The sequence below is a fragment of the Miniopterus natalensis genome, chromosome 2 (assembly GCF_054644295.1).
Source record: "Miniopterus natalensis isolate mMinNat1 chromosome 2, mMinNat1.hap1, whole genome shotgun sequence".
NCBI lineage: Eukaryota > Metazoa > Chordata > Mammalia > Chiroptera > Miniopteridae > Miniopterus > Miniopterus natalensis.
Window position 1 is genome coordinate 15,594,088 of NC_142082.1, and position 12,285 is coordinate 15,606,372.

Genomic DNA, 12,285 nt, shown 5'->3' on the forward strand with positions numbered 1-12,285 from the left:
CTTGAAGACTGCTTTAGTCCATTGACTGTGACTCCATTTCTCATATTTGCCTTCTGTGTGTGGGCCTTGTCCTCAGGCTGACTTCCATCAAGGTGGCTTCACTTTCTCAAATAGAGGGCATCTTTTCTGGTAGCTTTCTTACAAGAAGAGCAAGACAGTGCCATTCTCAACAGCCTCGTCCCACCCCCCTACCAGCCCCCTGTTGTATCATAGGCTTGAATTAAATCATATATTTTCTTAAACCAAATCCAGAGGAACGCCTTAGTTTATGCCTGAGTTTCTGAATCATCATTGTGGCAAGGGGAATGGGGTTACCTTTAGATCAGCTGGGTTTACCATGGGAGCCTGGAGTGGAGGAAGCTTTTCTTACCCACATTGACTTTGTGGGTAACTGGTCGTTATGAGTTAAATTTATGGTACTGTAAAAAAGGTGCGTGGTGGAATGGGTGCCGGGTAGATAACCATCAGTGTCCACTTGATAATGAGTCCTATAAAATTTCATCTCAGGCCATAGGAACTAACAGTAATAAACATAAAAGGAAAAATAGGCAGACTAAGCAAGTTTTAAATGGACTTACTTGAAAACTTTCTCTGCAGTTTCCCAGTTTGTAATGGTTGATTTTGCTGACTGGCTATAGCTACTTACAGAACAGAGGAAATTCATTAAAAATAATGAATTATTCAGCCGGACAGTGAAATTCAGTTATAAAGCACTTCACTGTGCCGTGGATTGAGTGCAGGTCAAGGCGCGTTGTGGCTTATGGGCAGTGTGGCTTTTCACAGTGACAGCATAGACACAGGCTTTATCCTCTCCCCTGCTGCTCGCATTTTAGTCACATTTTATTTATTTGGCTGGCTCCATTTACACTTTATTTCAATTGACTTCATTAACACAAATTTTAATTTATACTTTATTAATACAAATTATATATTATACAATATTTGACATTAATGAAAATTTGGTAGAAATAGTTCTCTCTCAAAAACAAAACAAAATATCATCCTGCTACTTTTTAAAATTGCAGTGACTTGCTGTAGCCAAACCAAATGCTAATTAAGGCGGATTTATTTAGCTTTTTTAGTTTGCTTACTTAGGTTATTTGGAGGGAAACTAAGATTAGCAGAAATCTATCAATAGATTAATGAAAGTCTTGAAAGCTTCTTTAGGGAATTTAATGAGGGCTTTGTCGTGGATTCTCTGGTTCCTCTTTGTTTTTCTCTCCTTTCCTATTTCTCTTAGGCATTGAAAAGTAGAAATCAATTCTCAAAAACAATACAGAATAATACTGTATAAATTATATCTTCTACAATAAAGTATAGATGATATGTATGCATATATGTTATAGGAGAGGAGAGGGCCTCATCTCCCCCAATTGCTCTAGTGGGGTTTTTGGGGTACTGCTGGAGTAAGCATTTCGGAGGCTCCCACGGGAGGATGAGATATGGTAGAAAGCTTCATTTCTGTGGAATTACACACCCTTGGGTTTCCAAAGTCCCATTTCCCTTAATCCATTCATAGAAGTGTAGCTGTGTCTTCAGTAGAGCTAAAATCAGAGCCAGTGTCCAGAGTTTCCTTTCCATGTTGGAGCCAGGTCCAGTTTGAACCATGCTAGTTTAGCTTGTGTTTTCCCGCTGCAGGCCATTAGTCCATTGGGTGGGGAGTCCACATGGCTGTGGGCCATTGGGGTGAATACAAGAGAGCCAAGAGCGCGTGCCCTGAGCAACAAGAGCAGCAAGAGTTGTAAGAGAGTGAATTCCTTTGTTTAGGAGATTATGTATTCCCAAATGTTCCTGAGTGCTTGCAGGGGCCATGCGCATTCTGGCCAACCATCTCTATACCCAGGTGTGATTGACAGACAAGTACCTTTCCTATGTCACCCCAACTTCATTGGGCATGGGTCTATCTTCCCTTTGTTGGATTCCTGGGGAGTGTAAAATTGCAGCTTCCTGATGAAGCTGCCCAAATGACATGCCTATAATGTCTGGCTTCCCTTTTTGCTTCTTTCCTATTATTAATAACTAATTATAATGGTATCATATATGTGTGTGTGTGTGTGTATGTGTGTGTGTATATATATATATATATTAGTTGCTAGTATATTGGTAACTGTAGATATACTCAAAGGGTGAGGTTACATTTTCTGAAAATATGTAATATAATAAATGATATCAAATCTAGAATTTTAAAAGTTCATTACATTGTTGATTACATTCGAAAGGCTTTTTGACTAGAAGCTGCCTCTCTTTGTAAAAATGCCTTAATTGTATAGGTAAAACCGAAAGAGTCTAACCAAAATTAGGGCATTGTTAACCAAATTAAATTGCTGAAGCATTTAAGCTGCTTTGGTTTTATAAGCTTTCTGTGTTAGGTTATTGAATACACTTATTTTTATTTATTAATCCTCACCCGAGGACATCTTCTCCATTGATTTCCAGAGAGAGTTGAAGGGAGGGAGGAGGTGGGGGAGAGAGAGAAGCATTGATGTGAGAGAGACAAATCAGTTGGTTGCCTCCTGCACTCACCCGGACTGGGGCGGAGAACCTGCAATCACGGTACATGCCCTTCACCAGGAATGGAACCCACGACCCTTGGGCCTGTCCTCAGGCTGATGATGCTCTAACTACTCAGTCAAACTGTCCAGGACTGAAAACACTTATTAATCCAGTCTTATAATTTATCAGTCATTGAAAATTTTTTTCTATATTCTTTCTACATACATGAAAAGTTAGATGAGTATATGAATATTATTCATATGTAATGTAGACTGTAGTCTGAAACCTCCTAAATGTAGTTTGTGAAGTGTTGTTAGAGAAAGAAAATAGATGCATGCTGAAATTCAGTACTCCTTGGGTCAGGTACAATGGGAAAGAATGAAGTCTTCTAAGATAAATGAATCAATTTTCTCTTTTCTATTTGAATGTATCATGTAAAAGAACATTCTACCCGTGAAGCACTTCAGTGCTTAATTAACTTTGGATAAATTTATATACTTTGTCTAGTTTGTATGGTTTTGGCATCTCTATCTCAACCCACAGATTCTCGATTCCTCTTAGCACTCTAAAGGGAATGAGGTATAACTGCAATAAAAGATCTATCGCTACTTCTATCAGGATACTAACTCATGTATAACTGAAGTTTAAAAGATGTGATAACAGGTTTAACACTATGTTCACATCAGTCCCATGGCCAGTAAGGCAAGTGGTGTATATATATAATAATATTGTAGTATAATAAGGTAAGTAATGGGAATTTAATCCCATTTTTACAGATGAGGAAATGGAAATTTAGAAAAGTAAAGTGACTTGTCCAAAGTCACACGAATACTAAGTGGCCAAGTGTCAAAGTATAATTTTCCAAAAATTAAAGACTGTTTCCCATACAAATATAAAATGGACACATCACATTTATTCAATTCATTAAAGAGGAAACCAACAGGAGATAAAATTGGTTCAAAGAGGAACATAGATTATATAGTGTATTAGTCAGGGTTCTCCAGAAAAACAGAATCAATAGGATATATATAGATATATAGAAAAATATTTATTATAAGGGATTGGCTCATGCAATTATGGAGGCTAAGAAGTTCCATGATCTGGTATCAGCAAGCTGGAGGCCCAGGAAAGCCAGTAGTGTAGTTCTAGTCCAAACCTGGAAGCCTGAGAACCAGAGGAGCCAATGATGTAAGTCCTGCTCCCAGTCCAAAGGCCCAAGAACCAGGTTGTATGAGGGCAGGAGAAGATGGATGCCCCAGCTTAGGCAGAGAGTGGATTTGCCCTTCTTCTGCTTTTTTGTTCAACAGATTGGATAATATCTACTCTCATTGGTGAAGGTATTCTTCTTTACTTAGTCTACCTATTCAAAAGCTAACCTCCTTCAAAATAATGTTTTACCAGCTCTGGGCTGGTAATCCTTAGCCCAGTCAAGTTGACACATAAAACTGACCATCACATGTAGACATTAGATAAAGAAGTTTGGAATAAGATTGCTGGTTTAAATGCAAAGCCATCCTATAGGGCAATAATAACCATAGCCTTTGAGATGATCTTATCTATTGGATAGAATTCAGTTGCATCTTTATCAAGGACTTATAAGTTAACATGTTACTTCCTAAAGTCTGAGTTTTTAATCAATAGTAAATGATGAATCACATAAAGATGTTTCCTAATGAAATAATCCTTGGGTGGGTTTGTGCTCCTATATGACATTGAAATGACATACTGCCCTCTCTTTGTCTTACTTCTAACTTTTGGATAATTTTCCTTAACCCAAAGCAACATTAGAGCTTAGGTTTTCTGATTCCAACTCGTGATTTCTTTCCACTCTAATTCAACTTTTGCAATATCAGCTAGCCTTTGTTGTTAGTTTTCTTTTGTGCACAGTGTTGGTAATATAGCATTCTTCCTCAAAGAAACATTGTGAAACTCAACGGATATTATAAAATTTGCGTAAATACCCAAATCAAGAAAATTGAAATGATAGCTATGTACCATGACTGCTCTTTTATGACATTTTGTTAGCAAAACAGTGTATTTCAGCAGATTAGCCTTTACATATTTTGAACAAAATAGAATTGAACTATTTTAGGTAGAAAGTGAAGATTGATCCGCGTTAAACATGTAAGTGCCTATCAGAGTTAAGCATTGAACGACTTACTGATAATGTTGTCCTGGACTTGAAATTGTTATTTGTATGTGCCATTTAAATTACCAGTGTGATTTTCTTTTTTTGGATGCAATTCAGAAAGGTTGGGATACTTTATTCAGTTTAGCCCTTAAGAAATTAGTTACTGTGGTAACAGTAGGTATTAATTTCCTTACCTTAGAGGTTTTAGGGACAAAGAAATCTCTGAGCTAATCCAGTGAAACCCAATTTTCTCTTGAGACTAGTGTTAAATCTGTCCACTCTTTAGAAGATAATACTATTCCAAGTGGAAAGAATATTGTGCTCTTGAAATGAATTTCTAGTCTTCCAGAATGAAGTCTAGAGTATGGTTTAAAAGCTAGATGATTAGAAAGCTATCACTTATTAGCTAATTTGGAATGTGATTGGTCTTAATTTTCCTAAATTTGTTGTAACTTAAATTTTACTGATGTGATTTTTATTGACGTGAACTAGAAGTGGCTTCAGTAGACAGTTTGTCTTACTAATTGCTTTGCTGTCAAATAAAATCACTTAAGATGAATTTCTTTCAAAACATGTTATAATTTAGTTGACTAATATTACTAAGCCTATAGCAAGCCAACTAATTTAGCTATCATAAGGTCCATTTTGCAACTAATTTTAAAAATGGCTTTACCAAAAAGTTGTATAATTATTAAATATTTTATGAATGTGTTATGGTGATTAAAAACTAGCTATCGTAGATTTAGTAACATCAGCATTGGACATTTTCCAGTCTTAGAGCATTTTGTCTGTGTTCTCTAGCAGCAGTTAGCAAACTAGCTAGTGGGTCACATTTGACAAGCTGCTATTTTTGTATTGATTATGAGCTAAATGGTTTTTATGTTCACAAAAAATTTGAAAGAATAATAATTCATAAAATTTGTATAAATTTATATTTCACTGTATATAAATAAAGTTTTATTGGAACATAGCTGTGCTTATTTAAGTGTCATTGATGGCTTTTATATTGCAGTGACAGACTTGAGTGATAGTGACAGAGACAATTGGTCCATGAAACCTAGAATATTTGCTGTCTGACCCTTTAGAGAAAAAGCTTGCTGACTCTTGTTCTATAGTATAAAAAAATGTAGCCTTGTTTGTTCATTGAAGAAAAATCTTTCCTTTTATTGGCATACTCCTCCCCTCCCTTGCTGAATAACATATTTTCATTTAGAAAATTTGGAACATGTGGATAAGTATAAAGAAGAAAATTAAAAACCATCTGCAGTTGTGGGATAACCATTATTATTTTGGTATATATTTCTCCAGACTTTTAAAAATATATAACATTTTTATATACTTAATATATTACATAATATATATAATACACATACACACAAATACACACATATTTATTTTGTAAAATTAGTCTAACTTGTTTTTTTTCACTTGATAAATTATAAGAACATGTTTTTAATAACTGCACAGTGTCCTGTTTTATGGGGTAATTTATTATTTAACCACTTTTCCATTGTTGGACATAGGATCTGTTTTCAACTTTCTATTATTATAAATATTCTATATTACATTTTAAATATATATTTTATATACTTAGTGTATATTTTATACTTAAATATTGTATAATGTATATTTTAAATATGATAATATATAATATGGATAACTATCCTTGCATATAAATCTTTCTGGGGAATGCTGGTTGTTTTTGTAAGATTCTTATAAATGAATCTATGGGTAAAATGATATGAAAACTAGAGAAGTATTTTGAGGGAAATCTTTGTATTGCATGAAAATACTTCCTTGACCTGCCTTCATGAGGAAGATGGCTTATCTTTCATTTAGCCTAGGCTATGGTTAGATATACTAGTTTTTCTACTACACCATCAAACCAGTTGTTAAAAAATTTGACTGTTTAAACTTATGGCTGATACTGATAGTTGATGGACTGGAAGAACGGCCAGTGCCCTACTCTGGGTTCATGGTTTTTAATCATAATTCTGCAGCTTGGGAAAGTAAATAATTTGCTGGGTGGTCACTCCTAGTATGATTCTCGAAGCCATAGAGTGGAGTAATGCTCTAGGCCAGTATGAGTTGACACAGTAGGCTCAGAAGTAAGGGGGAGGTGGGGAGAGATGTGCTCCATACTTAAGATCCACTCATTCTGTAGTGTACCTACAAAAATGTACCTAAGTACTTCACTCAAAGAATGATTTGTGAAGGGTATTGACTTAAACTTTTTTTAGGGATACCCATACCAGCTATTAGTATTGATCTGTCCACAACAGAGGTTATAAATTGAGAGGTGGGTCTCGGAAATTGATATCAAATGGAAGATAGCATCGTAACATCCAGTTCTTTGTCTTTTGTTGAAAAATTGGAAGGTCTAGCAACACTGGGCCCATTCTGATTTTTGCAAGAGTTAGCTGGAGCAAAGTTAGTGGCTTCCAATTTGTGCTGTAGCATAGTGATATCGGTTGTAGGTAATTTAGCAAGATTTTGATGGTTGCATATTTTTTTATAGCTTTTGGACATATACAAGCATTTTGTAAGACAAACATTCAAAGATTTAGAATAGGTGAAATTATATTTGAACATTTTTTATGTAGATCCTTTATAAACTACTTCAGTAAAATATATGGCTGTGCATAGTAAACATGGTAAAAAAGAGTTGTGTTGTGGCTGTATCATGTAGTACTTCTCCTGACTTAGCTTTTAAATAATTTCCTATCTAATTATTACTTTAATTATGTATGTATATATTATTTAGTCATCAGGAAAGTTATGTGTTTGTGTACATAAAATTCTCTTAATTTTATTTGTCTTAATTTTTTTTTTTTTAAATATAGCTTTATTGATTTCAGAGAGAGGAAAGGAGAGGGAGAGAGAGATAGAAACATCAATGATGAGAGAGCCATTGATCGAGCCCACAATGTGGGCATGTGCCCTGACCAGGAATCGAACTCCGATCGCCTGGATCCTAGGTCGACGCTCAACTGCTGAGCCACGCCTGGCCGGGCTATTTTTCTTAATTTTTATAATTTTACTCTTAATATAGAAAAGAGCATGATTGTTAGCTGATTATTGTAGACTTAGTGTTCTTTAATGGAAAACAATTTTGTTAGGTTTTTTTTGCTTGTTATTTAATTTTTAATTTTTTTATGATGGGCTTTTGATGTGACAGTTTGTCAAACCTGATTTTGATAGAATTCATTTTATGTTTGATTTTAGAATTTAAAGAATTAGTGCTTCTATCTATAAATAATTAATAATAGAACATATAATTCAGTTGATTCAATAAAGAAAATATAGGTCTTTTTAACTGCCAAAATTCATATGAAATATTTTTAATTACCCAGAAATATATTATGTTTACCTAAAAAATTTAGTATTAAACTAAATGAAAATAAATATTTAAGTACACTCAGTTTTTGATTAGTCTCCTTTGTTAAAAAGATACTCATAAGAATTCAGACAAACTAAAAATTGACAAAAAGCTTTTCCCAAGGAATTAAAGACCTACAGTATTTTAAAGTACTTTATATTCAAATATATTTAATTTCTACAGGTATTTCCTTTTTCACTATAATGTCTAATATATTGATTAAAGCCAAAAAGCCATTTGATTCATAAGCTCAACATAATAGTAAATATTTAATAAATGAATAGTCAATAAAGGATTATCTCAGAATTGGATCTGGTGTTCCCATAATCCTTTACCTTTCAGCTTAAATTAAATGAAGTAGGAGTGTCAAACAAAACACTCTGGTACCTTTTCATAAAACCCCTATTTTATGAAATAAAAGATTTTAACTTTTGAAATCATCTTTAGTACAAAATAAGAACAAAATTCTTTTAAGAGACTGATAAAAGTGATAACCAGATTGAGCTCAAGAAGCTAGTTATGGGACTGCACAATTAGAAAAGCCCAGATTCCTCACCGCTCTTTGTTCCTGCCTGTATGGTATATTTTGTTTGGCAGCAGTAAGGAAAAGGAAATGGAAAAGTTGACATTTTAAATTGTTCTATTAGAAGATATGTTGAAGATTTGTCAAAGACATAAAGGCAATATTAATCCGAAAGATTATTTAATGAAAAAGGTGTTCGTTGCAGATATGAATCTATAAATGTTGGCATTGGCCCTCAGTTAGAAGGCTGAAGAAAAACACCTGGAAGGACATTATTTGCTTGGCAGAGAAGTTCCAAAATCAACTGAGGATGAAGTATTCAAAGTGAAAAAAATGAATATTTTGAAATATACAAGATATTATGGAACAGTGGAAGTTTAGAATTGGCAGTAACAGGAGGGTATAAAGGCTTTACGTTAAGTTCAATATAAAAAAAAAAGGATATGTTGTCTTATCCACAGAGAAGCTCTCGTAATATTAAAAATTTGCCCATAATTCTGAATTCCTCCTTCAATGATGTCATAAAAATGGCGAACCTAATGAAATCCAAGCTGCCACAGTGCCTTATTTTTCAGCATTAGGTGACTAAATGGGATTAGCTATTTCATTGCTAACGTGTGTGACAGTCCAAAGGAAGATTTATAAACTAAAAGGAAAAATTCAAATTATTCTATGGGAATGATTCTTACTTTGCAGATTTGTTGAAGTATAGTTATTGGCTTCAAAAAATGATATCCTTAACTGACATTTTGAGCACTTGAATTAACTTAAAAGTGCGATGATCATGTGGAAATAAATGAACGTGTACTGACAAAGTTTATGGGTTCAGAGCAAAAATTCAGCTTTGAGAAAGTTAATATAGTTTTAGAAGTGATGCTTAATTGGTGTTCTTGGAATCCTAAAGAAGAATTAATTAAAGTCAGTGTGTGCCTGAGACAAAACTTTATCATTATATTGAAATACTTGATATAAAAAAATCATTTGTATTCAAAGCTTACTTACATTATCAGAAAGAATTTACATATTTCTCAGAAGAACTAGAGAAGCTATTAGATTTAAAGATATTAGTACTCTTGAAATACAATTTAAAGAGATTGAATTGTTGGAATGCTAGTTAATCATGAAAAAGGTGTTTTCAGTGTATTGGAGCAAAGCCTTCCCCTCTTTTGCCATTTGCTACCATGGGTGCTAATAAAGCTTCTTTGCGGTGGTTGCTATATGGAATATTAAGAAAATGTTAAAAGGTCTTAATCAGGAGTTGTGTTTAGCCTTTTTAAGTATAAAATCTAATACACAAAAGTTGTGTTCACCTAAACAATTTCAAGATTTTTATTTAAAGAGTTTGAAAATTTTAATTTTATAAAGAAGATGTAAGTTTTACAAAATTTTATGTTCACATTCCCAGTTACCCTCTCCAATGTGCCATAAAAATATATTCATTTTCTGAATGTGCCATGAACTTGAAAATGTTGCCAACTCCTGGTATAGCCCTTCATTTGTAAATTAAGTGAACAATTGAGAGTCATGTATTTGAAGAAAATCAACAGATATCAAGCTCACTAAGCTGAATAGTTGACCCTTGATAAATAATTAATAAACAAAAAAAAGAATTTAAAGTCCCTATAAGTTTTATCAATGGATTCAATGGAACATGTGTTTATAAAAGTACTGAAAATGGTGGAAAAGGAAAATTGGATGGTAAGAAAGGAACTGAAACATAATAAAATACTCAATGGAGTTAGTGTGATAGAACAAATATGGCTGAAAATTAAATAGCTGTTTGTTGAATGAACTGAGCAACTGACTGGTCCTAGGAAGCTTACTTGATCTTTCCTGTCAGAGAACTTCCAGAGGAGTTGTACTGATGGGCTCAATGTGTTGGTGGGCTAGACCTCAAGATTACATCTTTGGAGACCTGTGAATAGAGAAATAGCCTCCTGATGCTTCAGTAGAAAACATACAGTCTCTTGGTCGCTTGTTTGCAGCTTCCCAAGGTACCCTAAAAGCTGGTGACTGCTGATGGTAAATAGAGTTATACGGGCCAAGTAAAATAATAGTCCACCTGACGACTCCAGCATCATTGGAAACAACAACAGAAGGGACAGAACGGGAAACTCCTATTGAAACAGATCTTTGAAATATTTAGATTATAATTTTTGCAAAAGAAAGGAATAGTAAGCACATTTAGGGAGACTCACCTAGAGGACAAAGAAGCTTCCTAGAACTAAATAAAGATCTCAACTTTATAAAAATTCTGTTGACAAACTGAAAGAGGAATATCACTGTTGAGAGTGAAATTAACATCTTGCAAATTAAGTGGAAGAAGTATCTTAAAATACAGAATAAAATTAAAGATGTGGTAGTCAGGAAGAAAAAAAAAATAGAGACTAGGAGAAGAAATTCATGCAGGAAGAAATTCACTAGCATGTGAGGAAATGCTGTAGAAGGAAATAAAAAAATAGACATGGCAATTGATAACTTAGTAAGTAGAGGTATATTAGTTTACTATATAGCTGCTGTAATTACCACCAACTGGGTGACTTGACAGAAATTCCTTGTCTCACAGTTTTTGGAGTTGTTGGCAGAGTTGGTTCTTTCTGAGTGCTGTGAGGGAAGGACCTGTTTCAGGCCCTCTCTCCATGGCTTGTAGATGACTGGCTTCTCATGTATTTTTTCATATCATCTCCCCTCTATGCATGTCTCTCTGTGTCCAAATTTCACCTTTCTGTAAGGATATCACTCATTTTGGATTAGGAACCACCCTAATGACTTCATTTAAATTTGATTACTCCTAGTGAAGGCTCTATCTCCAGATTATATCACATTCTGAATCACATTCTGAGGTACTGAGGATTAGAACTCCAACCTACCTTTTTTGGGGGGAAGGATATAGTTCAACCCATAATAAGGGGAAATTTTTCTGACCTTAAGAAAAGACTTGGCAAGGAGTCCTTCCTGAGGACTCACTGATCCCAAGGAGAACAGAGTGTACATTTAGGATCTTTAAAATATAAAAGTCCTTGCCCAGCTGGGCGTGGCTCAGTGGTTGAGCATCGATCTAGGATCCAGGAGATCTGGGTTCGATTCCCGGTCAGGGCACATGCCCGAGTTGTGGGCTTGTTCCCCAGTCGGGGGTGTGCAGGAGGCAGCTGATCAGGGACTCTCATGGTTGATGTTTCTATCTCTCTTCCTTCCTCTCTTTCTGAAATCCATAAAAATATATTTTAAAAAGAAAAAAGAAACTAGCTAAACATATAGTTATTAGATCTGGCATATTGTATCTGTTTCTTTTTCTTTTGCGATTCTAGCTCTTATATCCTATATTTGGGCCTACATGCTGTAACTGACTACATGTGTATGTTTGGTTCTTTAATAATATCCACAGGCCTTTCTCTGAGTTTTCTTCAAAGGTTGTGCTTTGTTTATTTACAAAGTAATTGTTTTTTAGATTTTGCAACAGAGCCTTTTAAAAATGAATAAAAAACAATTGAAAACTCTACAGCAGCGGAAACTTCCTGAATGGATGTCTACGCAGAATAAAAGATGTACTGTAGAAGAAAGTAAGGTATGCAGTTCACCAGTTATTCCTTTTATGTAAATTTGCCTGTAAAGTGAGTTGATCCTTTTAAACTTGAGGTCATTAATTTATAGTAGCTATTGTGTGAATGAACCAGAATTTAGTTATTGAATGGGTGAATGGGATTATGTTTTTTAAAGAAAATATATTTTTATTGATTTTTAGAGAGAGAGGAAGGGAGA

At 34.3% G+C, this 12,285-nt stretch overlaps 1 protein-coding gene across 7 annotated transcripts in view; it reads left to right on the forward strand.

The window, feature by feature from the left end:
- The window catches only part of WRN (WRN RecQ like helicase), a 99,711-nt gene that overhangs the window by 7,825 nt on the left and 79,601 nt on the right, over window positions 1-12,285 (forward strand). For all 7 annotated transcript variants that reach the window (XM_087814152.1, XM_087814153.1, XM_016209082.2 and 4 more), the window contains exon 2: window positions 11,975-12,091. In XM_087814152.1, coding sequence (XP_087670278.1) covers window positions 11,999-12,091 — 93 coding nt within the window. In that variant the 5' untranslated portion in view covers window positions 11,975-11,998. The remainder of the gene's footprint in view (window positions 1-11,974; window positions 12,092-12,285) is intronic.